This window comes from Mixophyes fleayi, chromosome 3 (assembly GCF_038048845.1).
Source record: "Mixophyes fleayi isolate aMixFle1 chromosome 3, aMixFle1.hap1, whole genome shotgun sequence".
Lineage (NCBI taxonomy): Eukaryota > Metazoa > Chordata > Amphibia > Anura > Limnodynastidae > Mixophyes > Mixophyes fleayi.
Window position 1 is genome coordinate 337,105,529 of NC_134404.1, and position 26,090 is coordinate 337,131,618.

Here is a 26,090-nt window from a genome sequence, read left to right on the forward strand (position 1 = left end):
GTAGTGAGGTTAAGAGGGTGGTTGAGGAATATTATAAGCTTGTCTGAAGAGGTGGGTTTTCAGAGAACGCTTGAAAGCTTGTAGACCAGAGGAGAGTCTTATTGTGCGAGGGAGAGAATTCCATAGAGTGGGTGCAGCCCGAAAAAAAGTCCTGTAACCGGGAATGGGAGGATGTAATGAGGGTGGATGAGAGACGCAGATCTTGTGCAGAACGAAGTTACCGAGTTGGGAGATATTTTGAGACAAGAGAGGAGATGTATGTTGGTGCAGCTTTGTTGATGGCCTTGTAGGTTAGTAAAAGTATTTTATATTGGATTCGGTAGAAAACAGGCAACCAGTGTAGAGACATACAGAGTGATTCAACAGAGGAATAACGATTTGCAAGGAAAATCAATCTTGCCGCAGTGTGCAAAATATATTGTAGGGGTTTGAGTCTGTTTTAGGGAAGGCCAGTAAGGAGGGAATTGCAATAGTCAATGCGGGAGATGATAAGTGTATGAATTAAGGTTTTTGCAGTGTCTTGTGTGAGATATGTGCGAATTCTGGAAATATTTTTTAGATGTATGTAACATGATTTAGATATGTATTGATGCCTGTGGAGGTGGCCAGTTTCATGGAGACCAAGATTTAATCAAAGACTGACAGATAAGACAACATGACTTCAGTAATGGAGACAGAAATGTAAAAGACACTTCAGTCTCTAGAGATTCATTAGCTGCTTTTCATTAACGCATAGTTGCCTACTCTCCTGAAATGTCCGGGAGGACTCCCGCATTTCTGGGAGACCTCCCGGAGCAGGGCAATCTCACGATTCTTGCCCCCGCAATAGATAAGTGGCGGGGGGGCTTACTGACGCAAATACTGCCTCATCTTAGCCCCGCCCCCTGCTGTAATTGGCCAGAATTGTGCAACCGTTCAGGGGGCGGTGCCAAAAGATGCGATTTGTCACCCCCCACCCACCTCCCCCGGGATCTCCCTGAAGCCAACGAGGAAAAGTTGGCAAGTATGGTATTATGTATAGTGCAACCCCTGTCCGATTAAATCTGAATATCACAGCCAGGAGGGGAGGGCTGGCAAATGTTGGCCGGGGGGAAAGATTCAATTCAGCAGCCTATTTTAAAGGAAAAAAAAATGCAGGTGGCCCAGTGACCCAGCCCATGGTAGTCCATTATGGGACCTGATCACAGCTAACCATCTGATTGCTAGTTTTCCACGAAAAGGTCCCCCATCTGATCCAGAAAATCCCTGGAACAAATAAGTTTTCAGGGTAAGAGTGTGAGTCACCTTTGTTATAATGACACAAGGTTTTTGAGTGAAAGCGAAATTCAACCATGTTCTGTTAAAGAGCATCTCGAATTGTTTAAGCTGGATAACGGTGCTGAAGTTCCTGTGGAATGCAAGTACACTTTGTATTCTATTTCAGATCATTGGCTTTCAAAGTGGGCTGGCCTGTCCCTCCCTAGCTAAATTATCTAGGCGTAATACCAAGAGTACACCCTATTAGCACTGGCCCACTGAGGATTTGTAAATGACTCTCTAGGGATTGAAGACTGAATGTAAATCATAATTCTTGGACTTGAACAGGTCTGACATCTGCAGCAATGGTTAAACTTCAGCAGGAAACCACAGGCTTAGAAAACTTGACTGATGAACTGATTTTTTTTGTGAATGGAAAAAAGGTAAGGCTGTCATATATATATATCTATATATATATCTATATATATATCTATCTATCTATCTATCTATCTATCTATATATATATATATATATATATATATATATATATGTATGTATATATATATATATATATGTATGCACAGTTTGATATTTTTTATTTATTTTGATTGAGGATTTAATAATTTGTCAATGAGTTTGTGCAATAAATCTATTTAAGATACAATCAACCAGTTTTATTATCATAAATCTTTACTCCACAGAAGGGTTTTTATTTTTTACTGTTTTCTGTTGTAAATAATATATCAATATCATGAATGTGGTGAATATTTTGGATTACAGAATGTAAAATAAGTGATATTTATATTACAATTCTGTTTCTTAATGCAACTGATTTTTTTTTCACTTTTTGATTTGGGTCTATGCAGTTCTCCTTGGTTTATTATATTATATTATTATTACTTCTTAATAGTTTACACCAACTATTGCAAAATGATGAGTTTATGACTGTAAACATTGTGTGTACATCATAATGTATTGGCTTCTGTACACCTATGTGGAACCTATACTATTTGCTGGTATATGTGTCTGCTTTTCAGCCATGTCTTTATATGATCAGCCAGAGCTGTTTCCTGACACAACATGACACAGGGCTCCATGATGGATACAATTGTATCCAAAGCAGAGAGCACAGCAGAGCTATGTTGTATGCGTGGCCAAGGATAATAAACTACTTCCCTAATGATACAAATACATAGCTAAAAAGCACAGAAGAAAGCCAGAAAAATAAAGTAATTTGTTTAGTACAAGTTGCAGGAGTGCACTTTAAAACCAACAAAGTCAGGTCATCTTAAGGTGAAAATCTCCTTTAAAGGTCTCATTGTAATGATATTAATATTTTTTATTACGATTTATACAAATATGAGTTATTTAATATTAGTAAAAAAGATTTCAGTTTTTTTAAACAGTAAATTATGACACCCCTGGTATAGGGTTTGATGTTTTCTCAGAGTAACACATCCGACCTCCTGTTAAGCTTCCCAATTGTTATAAAACTTTATAAACGTTATAAAAATTTATGCATTGCAAAAAATTGCACTGAAAGTAACTGTCCTGGAGAGACACAAAAGCTCCAGTTATTAGACACAACAGAGTGATGCAAAATTATTATGGATAATGCTGACGTCAGTCAAATACTTATGGACATTAACCACGCTCAGTTTTCATCTCATGGAACTTTCACGGGACATAAATGTTAAAGTGGGAGAACCTAGTTTCTGTGTGTGTGTGTGTGTGTCTGTGTGTGTGTGTCTGTGTGTGTGTGTATGTCTGTCTTTCTGTCTGTGTGTGTGTGTCTGTCTGTCTTTCTGTCTGTGTGTGTGTGTGTGTGTGTGTGTGTGTGTCTGTGTGTGTGTGTGTGTGTGTGTGTGTCTGTTAGGGATGTGCACCGGCGACTTTTGAGGTCTCGTGTTTTGTGTTTTGGATCCGGATTTTCGTTATTTTTGAGGTTCGGATTTGTCTCGCAAAACACTTGACGAAAGGTCTCGGTTCGGATTTAAGGTATTGGATTCGGATTTTTTTTGAAAAAAACATAAAAAGTTTAAAAATCAAGTTTTTGGGCTTATTTTCACTCCTAGGCTATTATTAACCTCAATAACATTCAATAACAAGCATTTCCACTAATTTACAGTGTATTCTGAACACCTCACAATATAGTTATTAGTCCAAAACGTTGCAAAAAGGTATCTTTCTGGACTGCGTAGAGGAGTGGGTCACCACAATATCTTAAAAACCCTGAACTTTTATGATTCGCACCAATAATTGTACCTGGACTGCGTAGAGGAGTGGGTCACCACAATATATTAAAAACCCTGAACTTTTATGAATCGCACCAATAAATGTACCTGGACTGCGTAGAGGAGTGGGTCACCACAATATATTAAAAACCCAGAACTTTTATGAATCGCACCAATAAATGTACCTGGACTGCGTAGAGGAGTGGGTCACCACAATATATTAAAAACCCTGAACTTTTATGAATCGCACCAATAAATGTACCTGGACTGCGTAGAGGAGTGGGTCACCACAATATATTAAAAACCCTGAACTTTTATGAATCGCACCAATAATTGTACCTGGACTGCGTAGAGGAGTGGGTCACCACAATATCTTAAAAACCCTGAACTTTTATGAATCGCACCAATAAATGTACCTGGACTGCGTAGAGGAGTGGGTCACCACAATATATATAATAAGAAAACCATCAACTTGTTTGATTCGCACCAATAAATGTACCTGGACTGCGTAGAGGAGTGGGTCACCACAATATATTAAAAACCCTGAACTTTTATGAATCGCACCAATAAATGTACCTGGACTGCGTAGAGGAGTGGGTCACCACAATATATTAAAAACCCTGAACTTTTATGATTCGCACCAATAATTGTACCTGGACTGCGTAGAGGAGTGGGTCACCACAATATATTAAAAACCCTGAACTTTTATGAATCGCACCAATAAATGTACCTGGACTGCGTAGAGGAGTGGGTCACCACAATATATTAAAAACCCTGAACTTTTATGAATCGCACCAATAATTGTACCTGGACTGCGTAGAGGAGTGGGTCACCACAATATCTTAAAAACCCTGAACTTTTATGAATCGTACCAATAAATGTACCTGGACTGCGTAGAGGAGTGGGTCACCACAATATATATAATAAGAAAACCATCAACTTGTTTGATTCGCACCAATAAATGTACCTGGACTGCGTAGAGGAGTGGGTCACCACAATATATTAAAAACCCTGAACTTTTATGAATCGCACCAATAATTGTACCTGGACTGCGTAGAGGAGTGGGCACTGGGCACCACAATAAAATATATAAAAAACCTTCAACAGGTCTGCATTACACTACACATACGGCTGCTCCTCCATCCTCTCCATCATATACATGTTGGAGTTTTAGCGTGTGACAACCTCTTGTTTTTGATAATGTCAGTGCATTTAGAATATTTTTCAATTTGCCCCACACCACTGAATGTACTTTATCTATGATACGCATCTATCTATCTTGACTGCGTAGTGTGGTGGCCCCGGTACACAATTTGGTACCGAGGCCACAATATAATTAAAAAACCCTCCACGTGTCAGAATTCCACCAAACAAGTATCTGGACTGCGTAGTGGGGTGGCCCCGGTACCCAACTTGATACCGGGGCCACAATAAAATAAATACACCCTCCACGTGTCAGAATTCCACCAAACAAGTATCTGGACTGCGTAGTGGGGTGGCCCCGGTACCCAACTTGATACCGGGGCCACAATACCTCCTCCAAACATGCTACAGACAATTCGTCATTGAGATCCCATTAAGTATGTTAAAGACAGACAGGGTCCAAGTGTTATTAGTTGACTTTGTAAAGAAAAAAACTGTCCCTGTTGCACATAGTCGTGCAATGAAGACTTACTTTTTCATTTAAAGGCACGATCTTTCAAGTGTAGTGTTTGTAAGTCTAAGTCATATTATACTTTTGGTAAAATTGGTTTTTTTTGTTCCTCTTTATGTTAATTAATTAGTAATAGAATTAAAGTAGGAAATAGAATTAAATAGAATTAAAGTAGGAAATAGAGTGGTATAGAGTTGTAGTGTGGTATAGATAGAGTGGTCCACACAATATAATAATAAAACCCTCAACTGGTCTGAATTCCACCAAACAAGTATCTTGACTGCGTAGTGTGGTGGCCCCGGTACACAATTTGGTACCGAGGCCACAATATAATTTAAAAACCCTCCACGTGTCGGAATTCCACCAAACAAGTATCTGGACTGCATAGTGGGGTGGCCCCGGTACCCAATTTGATACCGGGGCCACATTACCTCCTCCAATTTCCAAGTGTAGTGTTTATAACATCTTAACACTACACTAATTCTAGCACGTCAAAACCTCTTGTTTTAAATAATGACAGGGCATTTAACTTTTGATTTAATTTATTGAATTTGTTGGCATTTTCTTTTACTTTTTGAACATGGCAAACGACTGTTGAATGGTCACATAATGCCAAAAAAAAAGTTGCAAGATGGAATTGTCCTTGGGCCCTCCCACCCACCCTTATGTTGTTGAAATAGGACATGCACACTTTAACAAACCAATCATTTCAGCGACAGGGCCTACCAAACAACTGTGGCTGAAATGATTGGTTTGTTTGGGCCCCCACACCAATAAAACAATTCATCTCTCCCTGTACAAACTAAACAGGCTCTACTGAGGAAAGATGTCGTCCTTATCCTCAACCTCTGATTCCTCTCCCCCTACAGTGTGTACTTCCTCCTCCTCACACATTATCAATTCGTCCCCGCTGGACTCCACAACCACAGTCCCTCTGTACTGTCTGGAGGGCAGTGCTGTACTTCATTGAGGAATTGATTATTCATTTTTATAAACATCATTTTTTCAACGTTGTGAGGAAGCAACCTCCTTCGCCGCTCACTGACCAGGTTCCCCGCTGCACTAAAAACTCTTTCCGAGTACACACTGGAGGGGGGACAACTCAGTTAAAAAATAGAGCCAGTTTGTACAGGGGCTTCCAAACTGCCTTTTGGAGTTCTACCACGTCACTACCTCTAGTTAATTTAGATTGCAAGGCTTGTAAATATAAATACTTTGAAGATAAAAAAAAGCAGGCTGCACAGACTGTGGAGCTAGAAAGTGAAATTAAATGGACCACGTTACTTTGGTGGCTATCTATGCCCCCCCCCCGCCCTACACTTGTAGTTGAATATAAATAAAGCAGCCTGCATAGACTGTAGAACTAGCAATTCAAATATACAAAGAAATGGACAAAGGCAGTTTGGTATCTGTCTGCATCAGATCCCCTCTCCACTAGGAGTAAAACAGAAAACTTTTCAGCCGTTATATAATCTAGAATATAAATAGAAATTGAGAAATGCAATTTGGTATCTGTCTGCATCATAATCATCAACATCCTCCTCAGCGCCAGCTACATCAATATCCTCCTCCCAGTGCACAACATTCACACCTTCATTAGCCAAATCTGTAACTGGACTGTGGGTGATCCTTCCAGCATATGCAGAGGGCGTGCTGCAAATGCTGGATGGAGTCACCTCTTCCCGTACAGTGATGGGAAGGTCAGGGTTCACAACCAACAACACCCTTGGACTCGCCTTGGGGATTTGTGATGTCATCTGTTTAGACGGCAGAGTTCTTTGCTGTTTTGTTGTTGTTGCTGACAGCATAACTCTCTTAAATTTTTTGTAGGGGGGGGGAGGAGGGCTTTGATCCTTGGGTGAAGTTGGACCACTAGTCATGAACACGGGACAGGGCCTAAGCCGTTCCTTGCCACTACTTGTCGTAATTGGCATATTGCCAACTTTACGTTTCTCCTCAGATGATTTTAAGTTTCTTTTTTTGCTGTTTTTTGAGAACTTGGGCTTTTTGGATTTTACATGCCCTGTACTAGGAGATTGGGCATCGTGCTTGCCAGACGACGTTGATGGCATTTCATCGTCTATGTCATGACTAGTGGCAGCAGCTTCAGCATTAGGAGGAAGTGGGTCTTGATCTTTCCCTACTTTATCCTCCAAATTTTTGCTCTCCATTATATGTAGCACAAGATACTGCAGAATGTGTGAACTTGGTAATATTGCAGTACCAATGGACTTATAATGCTGGATTGGTTTTGCAAATTTGGTTATAATTATTATATATTTTTTTTTTTTTAATTTTTTATTATTTTTTACTTTTTTTTTATTTTTTAAAAACTTGGGAATAATGGGGAAATAACTATGCCCTTAGAAGCACAGAGCACAGCACACAGCACCACTGGACTGAACAGGACACGGCACAGGACCCAGCAGCACTACGGAACTCAGCAGGACAGAGCACAGGACACAGCACCACTGGACTGATACTGCAGAATGTGTAAACTTTGTAATATTGCAGTACCACTGGACTTTTACTGCTGAATGTGTGAACTTGGTAATATTGCAGTACCAATGGGCTTATACTGCAGGATTGGTTGTGAAAATTTTGTGGTAATTAAAAAATATTAAAGTAGTTTTTGGTATTTTTTAAAAAAACTTTTTTTTATTTTTTTAAACACAGGGGAATATTGGGGAAATAACTATGCCCTTAGAAGCACAGAGCACAGGACACAGCACCACTGGACTGAACAGGACACAGCACAGGACCCAGCAGCACCACTGACCTCAGAAGGACAGAGCACAGCACACAGCACCACTGGACTGATACTGCAGAACACAGCACAGCACAGCACAGCACAGCACAGCACAGCACAGCACTAAACAGCACAGCACAGCACAGCACTAAACAGCACAGAACTAAACAGCACAGAACTAAACAGCACAGAGGACCACCTAACACACCCTCCCTCTACCCTGATCAATGCCCGAGTGAAGATGGCGGCGACTAGCGGGGAATTTATAGGATCCGAGTATCGCGAGATCCGACAACGGGATTATGAGTCAGAGCCTCAGTTTCACTTTTGAATTTGGCGCCAATACCCGGATCTGTCTCGGATCCGACTCGGATCCGCAACGTTCGGGTGGGCTCGGATTTCAGAAATCCGAGCGCGCTCATCCCTAGTGTCTGTGTGTGTGTCTGTGTGTGTGTGTGTGTATGTCTGTCTGTCTGTCTTTCTGTCTGTGTGTGTGTGTGTGTGTGTGTCTGTGTGTGTGTGTGTCTGTCTGTCTGTGTGTGTGTGTGTGTGTGTCTGTGTGTGTGTCTGTGTGTGTGTGTGTGTGTCTGTGTGTGTGTGTCTGTGTGTGTGTCTGTCTGTGTGTGTGTGTGTGTGTGTGTGTGTGTGTCTGTGTGTGTGTGTGTCTGTGTGTGTGTGTCTGTGTGTGTGTGTCTGTGTGTGTGTCTGTGTGTGTGTGTGTGTGTGTGTGTGTGTGTGTGTGATTGTTAGGGAATTTAGAGTGTAAGCTCCAATAGGGCAGGGACTAAGTGAAAGACAGATATTCTCTGTACAGTGCTGCGGAATTGATGGCGCTATATAAATGATGATACTTCATACTTACCTACTGTCCTGAAGCTCTTTCCGGGAGAGGGGCGTGACTGGAGGGCGGGAGGGGGCGGGGCGCGACCAAACGCGTCATTTTGGCCCCGCCCCGCAACGGAAATGCTGTTTTGTCGAGGGGGCGTGGCAAAATGACGCGGTTCGCCTCAAAACGCGTCATTTGGTGGTTTGCAGGAGCGGGATGCGGGAGATTTGCCAGCTCTCCCGGGAGTCCGTGAGACCAATCCGAATTTCAGGAGCCTCCCGGACATTCCGGTAGAGTTGGCAAGTATGTGATACTGATACATGCAGCCACCAATGTCACACATTTACAGAGTATGCAACTTGTGTGTAATTGCGCCCATTTTCGAATCAAAGCATTTCTTAAGATATGTTACAATTTAAATAGGAGTGGAAATCGGCTCTGGATAAACAATAATTTCCGTCCATGCAGCCGTGTTTCCTGGGGCTCCACTGGTTCTGTAATACTGAGCCAGTAAATTTATTTAATTCACTATAAAATAGCGATGGAGGGAGGGCTTGAGCAGGAGGACCAGTCAGACGCTGCAATCTTCTGGGGGTCCTGCTAGGGGAATCAACAAGTAATTGAAATGCTTATACAATGTGGTAATGAGAGACCTGGGAGGAGGTTGGACTTTTCCACCTTTCAACACACCTCACTGAGCTCCACATTACCACATTCAAAGAGTTAAATCTAGGTTTTTTTGTTACACTGCATTAGTACTTTTTGCCTTACTACTGCAATGTATTATATGCTATATTGTTTATGTTATTGTCAGTCTTATTCAATTATTACTCCATTTTGGTATTTACTTTGATATTGTGCTTTTCCATTTACAATCTACCTCAAGTGTTTGCATTTGTTACACTTAATGGGGAATTCAATTAGCCACAAAGTACCTCTGGAACGTCCGCGGGTCCTCGGTGAAGATTAGACAAAAATATCCACTCATTTTTCCTCGCCGGCCCGGAGATTTCTACCGTAAGTGCCGGCAATGAGCGCGGTGTGATGTCCGTGCATGACATGGCCGACAACTCTCCCCTTAGAGGTAGGTTTATTGAAGCTTCTAAACAGGAAAAGTGGAGGTTTTGTCCATAGCAACCAATCAGATTCTAGCTATCATTTATGTACTATATTCTAGAACAGGGGTGTCCAACCTTTTAGCTTCCCTGGACCACATTGGAAGACGACGAGTTGGTTTGGGCCGCACATAAGATGCACTAACAATAACGATAGCTGATCATCCAAAAAAACATAGAAAACAAAGTTAACATATATATACATATATATATATATATATATATATATATATATATCACTTTTTTTAAATCCCCCTATACTTACCTTTCAATCGACCCTGTTCAAAAATCCTCTCTAGTTATTATACTACAATAAATTTTTTGTATTGTTTCGATGCAATATCAATAAAGTGCATTTAAGCATTGTATATCAGGGTGCCCTGACCAGGCCTGCGGTACCTGACATATACATCACTGTGACCCCAAATTGTGACCTGTTTTGATAATTACACCACTATGTTAGTTAAGGGATAACAACTTATAATTGGCCAAAGAGAATAATATATAATGCCCCATTAGTAATACAAGTAGAAGTATGTAGCAGGGAGATAAGGTCCATGATGCTCCAGGACCAGGTGACTTTTATTCACTTGTCAGCGTCCCTTGAAATAATAAAAAAAATCCCCCTTAACTAACCTTTTAATCGGCTTGTTCTCCTGTCCTCTTCTTTTCTCCAATTCTGTGCTGCTGATTCTTCTTCTCGCGCAGGTGACTCCGCTGTGCTGTGCTCCGCAATGGATGTTGGGTGTGATGACATCACGCCCGACATTCACTGCGAGCACCGCACGGAGGAGGAGACAAGGGAGGGAGCCGGAGTACCAGCTGACGTGACCGCGTGACCGCAAGGTAAGTATTTTCTTTTCTTTTTTTTGCAGGATTTTCTTTTTCCATTAACAGCGCTGCCCCCTTGCCACAACCAAAACTACTTCTCGGCCACATCTACAGGCGTGCTGGGCCGCATGCAGCCCGCGGGCTGGACAACCCTGTTCTAGAACATGATAGCTAGAATCTGATTGGTTGCCATGAGCAACACCTCCACTTTTCCTTTTTAGAAATTTCAATAAATCTACCCCTTAACCATTAAAATCGTATGGTTATACTATTCAATACCCTTTTTTGTAAATGTTTTTGCAGGAATCATTTACAAACACCACTCGCTAGTCACCAGGTGTTAGGCCAGAGGTTACTGGGCCTTTATTCTAATAAACATGTTAATAGGCATATCCCCAAACACATGAGTGTGTTTCTGCCAGTGGATTTTTGGGAGTGAGGTAGAGGTTTCCCGAGTCAGCCCCTGGTGGATCCTGCAAGTGTGATACCCCTCTATGTGAGGTGGAATGGAGCAGAGTTGGCCATCTTGGGTTCTGGAACTTCCTGCAGGGAAGGTACATGTAGTTCCAGAGCCCAAGATGGCTGCCGGCACATCTTCTTCATTCAGAAGTTATTGCCTTCCCTAGCCTTCGGGTGGAAGTGCTGTCTTGAGAAGAAAATGGTGAGACTAGTCAAATTGTGATGTTTAACACCCCATCTAGGTGCAGTGTCGCACTTGGCGCAGGGGCTTCAATATTTTCATACATACACAAGGCACAGTAGTGGGTCGGTAATATATTTATGAATTTTACTTTATAATATTTAAACATCACATAAATGGTAAATGCAGTATAAACACATGTGAGACAGTATGAGTGCCAAATTGTACTTGTAACAAAGTAGGTGCACCTACACGATGTTCAAAAATATAGGTATATACCAGTCCAGCAACTGTACGCAACCTCTCCTCTTTCCTTAATGTGCGCTATGTAGTTGTAAAAAGCTCATTGAAAAAGCATTCCCAGATGTCATGGAACTGCAGTGTGGAGCTGTAAATCAGTATGTTGGGGGAGGATCAGCTCCGTGGGTAGTGACAGGACTCCGATTGATAGTATCAAAGGTATATCAAAGTCTCTTACCAAATTCTTGGCGATATATCACAAGACCAATACCTTGGTTTATATTCCGAATCCTGAAGTGGCAGTGATCCTCCTCTAGTTGGTAGATGTATGAAATATCTGGAGCTCCGTTTTCCGCTCCTATCTGCTCCACACTGACTGCAAACAGTAGCGCATGGACCCGCGCACAGCAGACGTCATAAAGGTGCGCTCCGGTCTTCTACGGAACTCTCCAGAGATAGTCAGAGAGAAGGTGGTCATTTGTAGAGAAGCACTGATAAATAAATGGCACTTGATGTTAGCCCACAAAAGTATTGCTGCTGAGTTGACGCGTTTCATCACCGTATAGGTGATTTCCTCAGAGATGAATTTCACAATAACTTTGGTCGCCTTTTAAGTACACAGCAGATTACAAACAATTAACACATGGTGAAAATTAACCCTTTGTTCTTCGTGCATGAGTGTTCTGCCCCTATTCCTGTAGAGGATATTGAATCCATTAGCAAAAACCTTTTTCCGGTGTTGCATTTCTAAACAGAAATATAATTTCTCCCAATACATATAACATCAGATGTTAAGTGAATACCATTCTAGTTATATTTCAACCAATCTCTCAGAATAATAGATTGACATTAGTAAATATCCTAAATATCAAATCCGCCAATTCAAAGGCCATTAAAATATTAAGATTAATATCTTCATCAGGCGGTAAAAATAATCTTAAAGAATAGCTCATGTGACTATTTTTAGATCAAACATAGGACAGCAGATGTAAGCAAATTAAACATATTTTTCTCCAACATCGTTTGTTTCATATAATATCATTGAGTTCAAGTGATTCATTCAGACCTACGGGATACAGTGTGTCTAAAAGATAAATCCAGTAAACCTCTTGTTTGCATAATCTCTTATATCGGTCTCCTCCTCTAGCTGTAGGTTTTACAAATTCTAACCCTCTATAAGAGAGGCTTTCTGGGTTACTTCAGGGCCATCTTTTCCATTGGGCACGATGGGCAGCTGCCTGGGGGCCCCAGGGGCAAGGGGGCCCCATAGGCACGGCTCTTAATGAGAATAGATAATCCTGCATAAGAAAAAAACCTGCAAAAAAACCTTCAAGGGTCACTGAGCAAGTACATCTATCTATCTCTATCTCTATATATCTATATCTGTATCTGTATCTGTATACATCTATATATCTATATCTAGGGGCCCCGGTGCACTGCTTTGCCCGGGGGCCCATAATGTTGTTAAGATGGCCCTGGGTTACTTTCATGCTTTTCAAAGAAATGTCTCGATACACTATGGGATCTTAATCCCTTCAGGATATTCCTCCTATGTTCATTAAAACGTAATTTGAGATTTCTTGTAGTGCGACCTACATCATATAGGTTGCACCTGCACCTCAATAGATAAATCACATAGGATGAATTACAGTTAATAAAACCACGTATGTTATACATTCTATTTGTCTCCAAATTTTTACACTGAGAATTCTTTGTTCCTGATATGGCTACAGGTTATACAGCGTGTTCCACCACACTTATATGAGCCATCTGGAACAGATGGAAACCATTCCAAATGTGTTCCTATCAAGGGACTATTGGTACTTAATCGGGAATTGTCGCCTATATTTGTAACTGGTGGTCGTGATTTCAGAAAACTTGGTGCTACCATGTTTTTAGATTATTAGCTTTCTTAGAAACCACTGGGGATTTTTCTGGTAAAATGGATTTCAAAATCGGATCTTGTTTTAAAATAGAATAGTTAGAATATAGTATCTTCCTTATTGCTGTGGAAGACCCATTATATTTGGAAATGAAAGCCCATTCTACGTTTTCATTATTTTTAACCTTTTTCATTTCCCTTTTCTTGTTGTTAATCTTTGAATTCCCTTTCATTTCCAGATCTAAATTCCTATCATTAGGGTTCAACTAAGTCCCCTTATTCATTATTACAATCTACCTTTTTAAAAAATGTGGAAGTAGAGATATTACCATCTTTAGCTGTTAGAGATAAGTCAAAAAACTCGATGTTTGTTTTGTGATACTTATAAGTAAATTTAAGGTAATAATCATCATCATCATCACCATTTATTTATATAGCACCACTGATTCCGCAGCGCTGTACAGAGAACTCATTCACATCAGTCCCTGCCCCATTGGAGCTTACAGTCTAAATTCCCTAACTTACTGACACAGACAGAGAGAGAGACTAGGGTCACTTTTGATAGCAGCCAATTAACCTACCAGTATGTTTTTGGAGTGTGGGAGGAAACCAGAGCACCCGGAGGAAACCCACGCAAACATGGGGACAACATACAAACTCCACACAGATAAGGCCATTGTCGGGAATTGAACTCATGACCCCAGTGCTGTGAGGCAGAAGTGCTAACCACTTAGACACCGTGTTGCCCCATAATCATTCTGATTCATATAATCAACAAAAGCCCGTGCTCGTGATTGGCCCCCTTTCCAAATAAAAAATAAATTGTCTATATAACGGCCATGGAGGACGAGGTCCGCCCTGAACTCGCCAGCCCACACACGTTTTTTTTAAGAGGTAGAACTGTAAAAAATGGCTTCTTTTCAGTGAGGGCAAGAAGCATTTCAATATGCAGCACACTTGCTCAGCTAATTTTTAATTTTTTTTAAAGGGATGTCAAATTACACTTTAATTTTAAACACATACATTTTGCTTTAATTTTAAGAGTTGTTCTATTGAAAGAATTGGGCGACTGGTACCTACCTCATGTAACCTGCTGGCTGTGCGCCATTTACATGGTACAGAACAGTGCAGCCCAGTGTCTGGGACATAAGATAATTCCTCTCTTTATACATCTGTACAGCTCTGTGCTCATGTCCCTCTCCTGCAGGAAACAACGCGGTGTGGCTCTAAGTGCAGCAAAGCTCTAAGTTAAACAGCAAGAACTAGGCGCACAAATGAAAATACTGTCGTTCTGTTCTGACCTCTGTAAGAAATGCTCCTTTTCCTGCGTCTCTAAGATATAAACCCTTTCTCCCCAGCATGTGTCTCTTATTGTCATGCAAATTAGAATCATACATTGTCTGCGAAGTTTGTATACAGATATGTATTTCGATGATGGTTCTGGATGAAAACCATTGCTTTGTATTTCAATCCGTAGTCTCATTCCAAAGCTATTGTTATTTTTTATAGCGACAATGCAGGTGTCCATAGATGCTGAAGTCCTTGCTGGTGCTCCTCTAGTCCAGATGAAAAGATTAGAGGTTGTCCAGAGTTCCAGCTCTGAGCTCTTTGCTTATCGCTATTGTTGTCCAAAGATGACTCCTAGATCCACTTACCCGGTGTCCCTGTGTGACTGGAAAAGTGGTGCAGTATGAAATGTTGAGTGAACAACGCGTTTCGCTGGTAAAACAGGAGGAAGCTGCATAGGTCATAATGAGGGCAGGTGTCTAATAGTAGACAATACCTTTAAAGAATGATTCCACCTTCAAATTATTTTAAATTTTTGGCTTGTACACCTGCCCCTGTAACTTGAGTTAAATATATTGCAGGTTTATTTACTGTGATTTTTAGCCATGTATATAAATCGCGTGTCATATCCTTATTCTGTGGCAGCAAAAATAATAACTGAAAATCGCAAATGGAATGATGTAGAAATATTATGTAGTGTATTTAGTAAACTTGTCAGGTTGGTGTGTGCACACCGGGAAATCAGTTGTCCAAATGCATGATCTTCACTTTATTCTCAGTGTCAGTAATACCGCTTTCATACTGCCACCCCGGCAATATCCCGGGTTTTTGAAGCCGGGTTTTTGCAGGGTCTCGGAGCGTCGCAGCTCAGAAACACCATTCATACTGCACCTCTGATCCGGGAATTTCCCGGGTTGACCCCATTCATACTGCACAAGTCTGTGCCCTGGCAATTTGTGGGAGTCATCACCAGAGCACTTTTCATTGGCTGCAATATGGAAAAAATCTCTCTCTCTCTCCCTCTCTCTCTCTCTCTCTCCCAAAACCCGGGTTGCACCATTCATAGTGCAGGCAACCCGGGTCCGACCCGGGAATTACCCCTCGATAAATCCCGGGTTGAAGACCCGGGTTTTTAGACCCGGGATTTTTCACTTGTACCATTCATACTGCACCAAGACCCGGGTCGTTTGAGCTCGCCCCGGGAAAAACCCGGGATTTTGGTGCAGTATGAATGGGTTATAAATGTACAAATGGATGTCAAACTTTCTGCAATTGTAAGAGGGCTGGGTGTTAACTCATAGGCATATATAGTGTGACCCCTATGTGTATTTAGTGTTCCTAATAAAAAGTCCTATTTATAATAAAAATGTTTCCCTTTGCTTGCAGGTTATTGAGAAAAATGCTGATCCTAAAATGACTTTATTGACCTATCTCCGAAGGAAACGTATCCTAAACCTCTGTATATTGAATCGCTAACGTTTACTTTAGAGACATAGTTTAAGTAAAGATCTTTGTCCTTTATGTGAGTTTTTATCTGTAAACGGGAGTACAGGTCGTCCAGAAAATGTGCTGAGCCAATAAGAACCAATCAGATTCTGGGAAAGTTTAAAACATCTGATTGGTCGATATGCGTTTCTGCAGTTTTCTTGTATAGTTTTATAGTAAGTAAATGACCTCCAATATGATTACATCACTCTATTTGTATGTAAATGACTTTCAAAAGAGTCTTTTTTAATTTGACTTACCAATCCAGGTTCAGTGGCCCCCAGACAGGGTTCAGCTTCCTTCTTCCAAACCTTGGTCCTAATATTCCTCTCCTGTCCCTCTAATACCCTGTAATGTGCTATGTTACATAACACAGTGCAAGGCTAAACTATACCGTAAGGAAATTCTAATCAGTTATACATATAACCAAATTCAAGAGTGTGATAATCTGCTTTTGTTTCACTTACTGTTTTTTTTCTAATGCCAGTAATTTGAGTGGAATTAGTTAATTTGTATTTTAAAAACAAAACAAAACGCAAAAACATTTAGCACCTTACAAAAGTGTCTATACAATCTTAATATGGCCATACAAAGACCGTTAATGCCCTTTAGTCCCAGTGACAAATGCCTATGTGATTGTCCACTTTGGATGAGATCTAGCAGCTTGGTGATTGCATCAAGAGTCCAGATGACTTCGGCATACCGTCAGCCCCGATTTTCGATGACTGAAAGAGGTGTGTCCTTTCAATAAAGGGTGTGGTCTTGTCAGAAATGGGTGTGACTTGTGTGAATATGGGTGGGGTTTGGTCTAATCTAAGCGTAGACTATTTTATCTCGAATTTCCAAGAAGAATGCAGAAGGTACGCTTCTAGACCGCACTCTTATTGTGGTCTGAAGATGACTATGCTCACAGGCCAACAGTGGACATCTCCCAACCGTACTTACAGGCATCCCCAATGAAGATTCCAAGAGGATATTGGCAACAAAGGTTCTTCAATAATGTTTTTTGATGTTTTATGGCAAGAAATAAGCCTATATAATCAACGATTAAGTGATGATTCAGGGATCAGAGGTTGGTTTGTTACAAAACATTTGTTGTTTCCTTAATGCTTTCTCTACAGTGGGTTTAACAGGAACTAAACTGGGCTGTGGAGAAGGAGGCTGTGGAGCTTGTACTGTGATGATCTCTAGATTCTGCTTATTCCAGAAAACAATTGTGTATCCTTTTATAACAGGATTCAGAAAATGTGGGAACAATTCACAAATTGACAATTCACCAAATGTAGTTGTACAGCAAAACAATTGTAACTTTCAGTGGAAACACTGAATCAATTTAGTTTTTAATCCCAATAGAGGGAAATTGTAAAAGCGTTGGGAATTACAGGAGATGCAAACTTGATATTTAGGCTGGTGTCAGACTAGCTCTCCTGAAGCTACCTCTCCATCGGTACAGCCTCATCTAGAATACCGTGTTCAGTTCTGGAGGCTGCATCTCCAGAAGGATATAAATACATTAGAGACTGTACAAAGAAGGACAACTAAATGGTGCATGGTCTACAGCACAAAACTTACCCGGAAAGACTAAAAGATCTTAATATGTATAGTTTGGAGCAGAGAAGGGAACGGGGGGCATGATAGAAACTTTCACATATATCAAGGGTTATAACAAGGTGCAGGAGGGAAACACTCTACAAAGGAAGAGAGGTATTAGAACACGAGGACATGTACTGACACTGGGGGAAGAGTAGTATTAGAACACAAGGACATGTACTGACACTGGGGGGAAGAGTAGTATTAGAACACGAGGACATGTACTGACACTGGGGGGAAGAGAAGTATTAGAACACGAGGACATGTACTGACACTGGAGGGAAGAGAAGTATTAGAACACGAGGACATGTACTGACACTGGGGGGGAAGAGAAGTACTAGAACACGAGGACATGCACTGACACTGGGGGGGAAGAGAAGTATTAGAACACGAGGACATGTACTGACACTGGGGGAAGAGTAGTATTAGAACACAAGGACATGTACTGACACTGGGGGGAAGAGTAGTATTAGAACACGAGGACATGTACTGACACTGGGGGGAAGAGAAGTATTAGAACACGAGGACATGTACTGACACTGGAGGGAAGAGAAGTATTAGAACACGAGGACATGTACTGACACTGGGGGGGAAGAGAAGTACTAGAACACGAGGACATGCACTGACACTGGGGGGGAAGAGAAGTATTAGAACACGAGGACATGCACTGACACTGGGGGGGAAGAGAAGTACTAGAACACGAGGACATGCACTGACACTGGGGGGAAGAGAAGTATTAGAACACGAGGACATGCACTGACACTGGGGGGAAGAGTAGTATTAGAACACGAGGACATGTACTGACACTGGAGGGAAGAGAAGTATTAGAACACGAGGACATGTACTGACACTGGGGGGGAAGAGAAGTACTAGAACACGAGGACATGCACTGACACTGGGGGGGAAGAGAAGTACTAGAACACGAGGACATGCACTGACACTGGGGGGAAGAGAAGTATTAGAACACGAGGACATGCACTGACACTGGGGGGAAGAGTAGTATTAGAACACGAGGACATGTACTGACACTGGGGGGAAGAGAAGTATTAGAACACGAGGACATGTACTGACACTGGAGGGAAGAGAAGTATTAGAACACGAGGACATGTACTGACACTGGGGGGAAAGAGAAGTATTAGAACACGAGGACATGCACTGACACTGGAGGGAAGAGAAGTATTAGAACACGAGGACATGTACTGACACTGGGGGGAAGAGAAGTATTAGAACACGAGGACATGCACTCACACTGGGGGAAGAGAAGTATTGGAACACGAGGACATGTACTGACACTGGGGGGAAGAGAAGTATTATAACACGAGGACATGTACTGACACTGGAGGGAAGAGAAGTATTAGAACATGAGGACATGCACTGACACTGGGGGGAAGAGAAGTATTAGAACACGAGGACATGTACTGACACTGGGGGGGAAGAGAAGTATTAGAACACGAGGACATGTACTGACACTGGGGGGAAGAGAAGTATTAGAACACGAGGACATGCACTGACACTGGGGGGAAGAGAAGTATTAGAACACGAGGACATGTACTGACACTGGGGGGAAGAGAAGTATTAGAACACGAGGACATGTACTGACACTGGGGGGAAAGAGAAGTATTAGAACACGAGGACATGCGCTGACACTGGGGGGAAGAGTAGTATTAGAACACAAGGACATGCACTGACACTGGAGGGAAGAGAAGTATTAGAACACGAGGACATGCACTCACACTGGGGGAAGAGAAGTATTGGAACACGAGGACATGTACTGACACTGGGGGGAAGAGAAGTATTAGAACACGAGGACATGTACTGACACTGGGGGGAAAGAGAAGTATTAGAACACGAGGACATGCACTGACACTGGGGGGGAAGAGAAGTATTAGAACACGAGGACATGTACTGACACTGGGGGGGAAGAGAAGTATTAGAACACGAGGGCATGTACTGACACTGGAGGGAAGAGAAGTATTAGAACACGAGGACATGTACTGACACTGGGGGGGAAGAGAAGTATTAGAACACGAGGACATGCACAGACACTGGGAGGGGGAAGAGAAGTATTAGAACACGAGGACATGCACTGACACTGGGGGGGAAGAGAAGTATTAGAACACGAGGACATGTACTGACACTGGGGGGGAAGAGAAGTATTAGAACACGAGGGCATGTACTGACACTGGAGGGAAGAGAAGTATTAGAACACGAGGACATGTACTGACACTGGGGGGAAGAGAAGTATTAGAACACAAGGACATGTACTGACACTGGGGGGAAGAGAAGTATTAGAACACAAGGACATGCACTGACACTGGAGGGAAGAGAAGTATTAGAACACGAGGACATGCACTAACACTGGGGGGAAGAGAAGTATTGGAACACGAGGACATGCACTGACACTGGGGGAAGAGAAGTATTGGAACACGAGGACATGTACTGACACTGGGGGGAAGAGAAGTATTAGAACACAAGGACATGCACTAACACTGGGGGGAAGAGAAGTATTAGAACACAAGGACATGCACTAACACTGGGGGGAAGAGAAGTATTAGAACATGAGGACATGTACTGACACTGGGGGGAAGAGAAGTATTAGAACATGAGGACATGTACTGACACTGGAGGGAAGAGAAGTATTAGAACACGAGGACATGCACTAACACTGGAGGGAAGAGAAGTATTAGAACACGAGGACTAGCACTGACACTGGGGGGACGAGAAGTATTAGAACACGAGGACATGTACTGACACTGGGGGGAAGAGAAGTATTAGAACACGAGGACATGTACTGACACTGGAGGGAAGAGAAGTATTGGAACACGAGGACATGCACTGACACTGGGGGAAGAGAAGTATTGGAACACGAGGACATGTACTGACACTGGGGGGAAGAGAAGTATTAGAACATGAGGACATGTACTGACACTGGGCGGAAGAGAAGTATTAGAACATGCGGACATGCACTGACACTGGGGGGAAGAGAAGTATTAGAACATGAGGACATGTACTGACACTGGAGGGAAGAGAAGTATTAGAACACGAGGACATGTGCTGACACTGGGGGGAAGAGAAGTATTAGAACACGAGGACATGTACTGACACTGGAGGGAAGAGAAGTATTAGAACACGAGGACATGTACTGACACTGGGGGGAAGAGAAGTATTAGAACACAAGGACATGTACTGACACTGGGGGGAAGAGAAGTATTAGAACACAAGGACATGCACTGACACTGGAGGGAAGAAAAGTATTAGAACACAAGGACATGTACTGACACTGGGGGGAAGAGAAGTATTAGAACACAAGGACATGTACTGACACTGGGGGGAAGAGAAGTATTAAAACACAAGGACATGCACTGACACTGGAGGGAAGAGAAGTATTAGAACACGAGGACATGTACTGACACTGGGGGGAAGAGAAGTATTAGAACACAAGGACATGTACTGACACTGGGGGGAAGAGAAGTATTAGAACACAAGGACATGTACTGACACTGGGGGGAAGAGAAGTATTAGAACACGAGGACATGCACTGACACTGGAGGGAAGAGAAGTATTAGAACACGAGGACATGTACTGACACTGGAGGGAAGAGAAGTATTAGAACACGAGGACATGTACTGACACTGGGGGGAAGAGAAGTATTAGAACACGAGGACATGTACTGACACTGGAGGGAAGAGAAGTATTAGAACACGAGGACATGTACTGACACTGGGGGGAAGAGAAGTATTAGAACACAAGGACATGTACTGACACTGGGGGGAAGAGAAGTATTAGAACACAAGGACATGCACTGACACTGGGGGGAAGAGAAGTATTAGAACACGAGGACATGCACGGACACTGGAGGGAAGAGAAGTATTAGAACACGAGGATATGTACTGACACTGGAGGGAAGAGAAGTATTAGAACACGAGGACATGCACTGATACTGGGGGGAAGAGAAGTATTCGAACACGAGGACATGTACTGACACTGGGGGGAAGAGAAGTATTAGAACACGAGGACATGTACTGACACTGGAGGGAAGAGAAGTATTAGAACACGAGCACATGTACTGACACTGGGGGGAAGAGAAGTATTAGAACGCAAGGACATGTACTGACACTGGGGGGAAGAGAAGTATTAGAACGCGAGGACATGTACTGACACTGGGGGGAAGAGAAGTATTAGAATACGAGGACATGTACTGACACTGGGGGGAAGAGAAGTATTTGAACACGAGGACATGCACTGACACTGGTGGGAAGAGAAGTATTAGAACACGAGGACATGCACTGACACTGGAGGGAAGAGAAGTATTAGAACACGAGGACATGTACTGACACTGGAGGGAAGAGAAGTATTAGAACACGAGGACATGTACTGACACTGGGGGGAAGAGAAGTATTAGAACACGAGGACATGTACTGACACTGGAGGGAAGAGAAGTATTAGAACACGAGGACATGTACTGACACTGGAGGGAAGAGAAGTATTAGAACACGAGGACATGTACTGACACTGGGGGGAAGTAGGTTCAGAGGACATGTGAGGAAAAACTACTTCACAGAAAGGGTAGTGGATAAGTGGAATAACCTCCGATCAGAGGTGGTAGAGGGTAATACAGTAGCGCAGTTTAAACATGCTTGGGATAGACATAAGGATATCCTTATAAAGAATAAAGGATCAAATAAGGTTTAAGGTTACCATAGTTTAATAAAACAATGGGCAGACTAGATGGGCCAAAGCGGTTCTTATCTGCCGTTAAATTCTATGTTTGTATGAATTTAGCCCCATATTTTAATAGATTACATCACAATAGTGCTAGTAGGTCAGGTTTGTACAAAACATCCACAGCTTGCAAATTGCAAAGTGGAACAGTCCTTTTCAATACAATAAATTAGTGCAACTGCAATAAATATAAAAATATTGCGAAAGTTAAATTCATAAATTTCATTCTTAGGGGGATTTCGATTACCTGCAAAATCCCATCTGTGCATCACATGATAAGACTCAGCGGAATGTTAGTGTGCTCCTAGAGGTGGACCAATAATCAGTCATACGCAGTACCTGGAGATCAAGTGATGCTCAGACTGGACATCGCATGTAATTGACCCCCTTCCCTCTTTAATACCTAATATTTTCAGCACTTCAGAGGTGATTTAGAGTTAGGAGAAACTCCAGCAAGTGGGTGCAAAATTTGTACCTGAAGAAAACATTTTGTGCTCCAAAGAAAGGAAAGCAGAATGTACAATAGGATTTAGAGTAAGGAAGGGACGAGATCTCGCCCATCTGTACAATGCAATATAAAAATAGAGCTGGCAAATATATATGCGTATGTAGCAGGCAAGAGCTCTGCTCTGCATGCAAGAAAAGATTTGCATTGTGTGCCCAGTACAGTGCAACAAGGTTCACTCAGCTGCAAAGTCTGCACTCAGGCGGAATTACCACCTAATAAATCAGCCCTTTTATGTTTTAGGGTTAGAAATGGAGGCGTTGCCCATAGTGTCCAATCAGATTATAGCTATCAATAATCTAGTGCAGTCTAGAAAAAGATAGCTAGAATCCGATTAGTTGCTACGGGCAACACCACCTAGATGGTTTGGTAAATCTACCACTTAGCGTCGTTGGAATAGCCAAAATTAGATACAGAGCCTAATTTAGAGTACAGTAATGCAGTGCACTCGTTTGCTGGAGATGCGTCATATTTTGAGTATGCCGCATCTCGAGTTACTTCAGTCATGCCTGATAACAGGCTGATAGTTTGCGGCTATGCAACTCCTGGTGCAAAGATCCACAGTGATGATGATGAGCATGGGCACAGATCTCTGCTGTATAAAAGCTCTGGCATGTTTTTTCTGTACCCCATATGTTGCAAAAATTTCAATAAAAATTATTGATGATAAAAAATAACTGTGGCGCGGACCTCCTCCAGCGCTCACCGCCTGGTCCGCTTTGCATGGGGAAGCATTGTTGGATGACATAGTCGGTGATAGCCTTCATTGGTCTTGGTCTTGGGGGCTTTGGTAAATAGGAAGAAGCCCTAAATCTGTCAAAAACGGGCCTTTCTCCCTATAAAATATTGACCCCTCTGCCTGACAATCTGGGACAGCTCTGTTTATAGTACATATATTTCAGGATGTCATTCCTGGATAATTAAGGGATTACAACAGCTAATTGGGTTAAGTGTCTCCAGGCTTGGGGACCGCTATGATTACACAAGTTGGGCAGCGGAGACTTCAGGGTAAATAAGTAAAGTTTTGCTAGAGTTCCCCTTTAAGTGAGCTTGATCCAAATAAATAATTCATTATGGGATTTTTGTTCTTTCTTTCTCGCACCAATGAGCTTGAAAGTCTTTCTTCATGCTTTAAGGGGACTTGCTAGTCAATACAGCATGATAGTGAAAGACCAAGAGGTATAGAGCTGCCTGTAGATGAAGGCTGCTCTTGCATAGTATTCATTCCTAAACCACAGGCTTGCAGACACTATGCAGTAAATGCCTGTCTATCCCCAGTCTGTGCTTTACACCTGGCATCTGTCACCACCATTGAAGGAATTGGGAGCACAAAGACAAGACTTCACCCCATCCAAGTAAGTCATACTCGGAATAAGCAAAGTGTGTGAGTTGTGCATTCTCCTAGTCTGTAAGAATATCCCTGTACTACTCCAATAATGATAATACATTTATAGATTACTGCGAGTGATATCTGTATAAACGGTGAGTTCTGATATCGTTCTTTATTGTTGGTGGGATCACGTGACCATCACACTTCTATCACGGCCTGTCCCTCTATCTTTCTCTATTTCCACCCACTCTGTGCCCCGCTAGTATGCCAGAGCGTTTATCTCAGACCAAAGTCTAGGTTGTTCTTGGCTCCCTTGTACCATCAGCTAAGGGTACAGTCATGGCCAAAAAGTTTTGAGAATGACACCAGTATTGGTTTTCACAAAGTTTGCTTCTTCAGTGTTTTTAGAACTTTTTGTCAGATGTTGCTATGGTATACTGAAGTAACATTACAAGCATTTCATAAGTGTCAAAGGCTTTTGTTGACAATTACATTAAATTTATGCAAAGAGTCAATATTTGCAATGTTGACCCTTCTTTTTGAAGACCTCTGCAATTCGCCCTGGCATGCTGTCAATCAACTTCTGGGCCACATACTGACTGATGGCCGCCCATTCTTTCCTAATCAATGCTTGGAGTTTGTCAGAATTTGTGGGTTTTTGTTTGTCCACCCGTCTCTTGAGGATTGACAATAAGTTCTTGATGGGATTAGGGTCTGTGGAGTTTCCTGGCCATGGACCCAAAATTTCAATGTTTTGATCCCCGAGCCACTTAGTTAACACTTTTGCCTTATGGTAAGGTGCTCCATCATGCTGGAAAATGCATTGTTTGTCACCAGACTGTTCTTGGATGGTTGGGAGAAGTTGCTCTTGGAGGATGTTTTGGTACCATTCTTTATTCATGGATGTGTTCTTATGCAAAATTGTGAGGGAGCCCACTCCCTTGGCTGAGAAGCAACCCCACACATGAATGTTCTCGGGATGCTTTACTGTTGGCATGACACAGGACTGATGGTAGCGTTCACCTTTCCTTCTCCGGACAAGCATTTTTCCAGATACCCCAAACAATTTGAAAGGGGATTCATAAGAGAAAATGACTTTACCCAAGTCCACAGCAGTCCAATCCTTGTACCTTTTGCAGAATATCAGTCTGTCCCTGATGTTTTTCCTGGAGAGAAGTGGCTTCTTTGCTGGCCTTCTTGACACCAGGCCATCCTCCAAAAGTCTTTGCCTCACTGAGCATGTAGATGCACTCACACCTGCCTGCTGCCATTCCTGAGCAAGCTCCACACTGGTGGTGCCCCGATTCTGCAGCTGAATCAACTTTAGGAGACGGTCCTCGCGCGTGCTGGATGTTCTTGGGCGCCATGAAGCCTTCTTCACAACTATTGAACATCTCTCCTTGAAGTTCTTGATGATCCAATAAATGGTTGATTTAGGGGCAATCTTACTAGCAGCAATATCCTTGCCTGTGAAGGTCTTTTTGTGCAAAGCAATGATGAATGCATGTGTTTCCTTCCAGATAACCATGGCTAACAGAGGAAGAACAATGATTTCAAGCACCACCCTCCTTTAAAAGCTTCCAGTCTGTTATTCTAACTCAATCAGCATGACAGAGTGATCTCCAGCCTTGTCCTCGTCAACACTCTCACCTGTGTTAACGAGAGAATTACTGACCTGATGTCAGCTGGTCCTTTTGTGGCAGTGCTAAACTGCAGTGGAAATGTTGTTTTCGGAATAAAGTTCATTGTCATGGCAAAGAGGGA

At 42.2% G+C, this 26,090-nt stretch overlaps 1 protein-coding gene across 4 annotated transcripts in view; it reads left to right on the plus strand.

The window, feature by feature from the left end:
• The first annotated feature begins 1,510 nt into the window (after positions 1 to 1,510).
• Positions 1,511 to 26,090, plus strand: part of XDH (xanthine dehydrogenase) — a 65,168-nt gene continuing 40,588 nt past the window's right edge. For 2 of the 4 annotated variants that reach the window (XR_012689804.1, XM_075204360.1), the window contains exons 1-4: positions 1,511 to 1,679; positions 16,081 to 16,138; positions 17,301 to 17,397; positions 24,243 to 24,351. Coding sequence is in view for 2 of the 4 variants with exons in the window: in XM_075204360.1 (XP_075060461.1) it covers positions 1,602 to 1,679; positions 16,081 to 16,138; positions 17,301 to 17,397; positions 24,243 to 24,351 (342 nt within the window). In the remaining 2 variants the exon portion in view is untranslated. Of the gene's footprint in view, positions 1,680 to 8,960; positions 9,003 to 16,080; positions 16,139 to 17,300; positions 17,398 to 24,242; positions 24,352 to 26,090 lie in introns of those variants that run through there. The other 2 variants (XM_075204361.1, XM_075204363.1) reach the window with 2 other exon arrangements.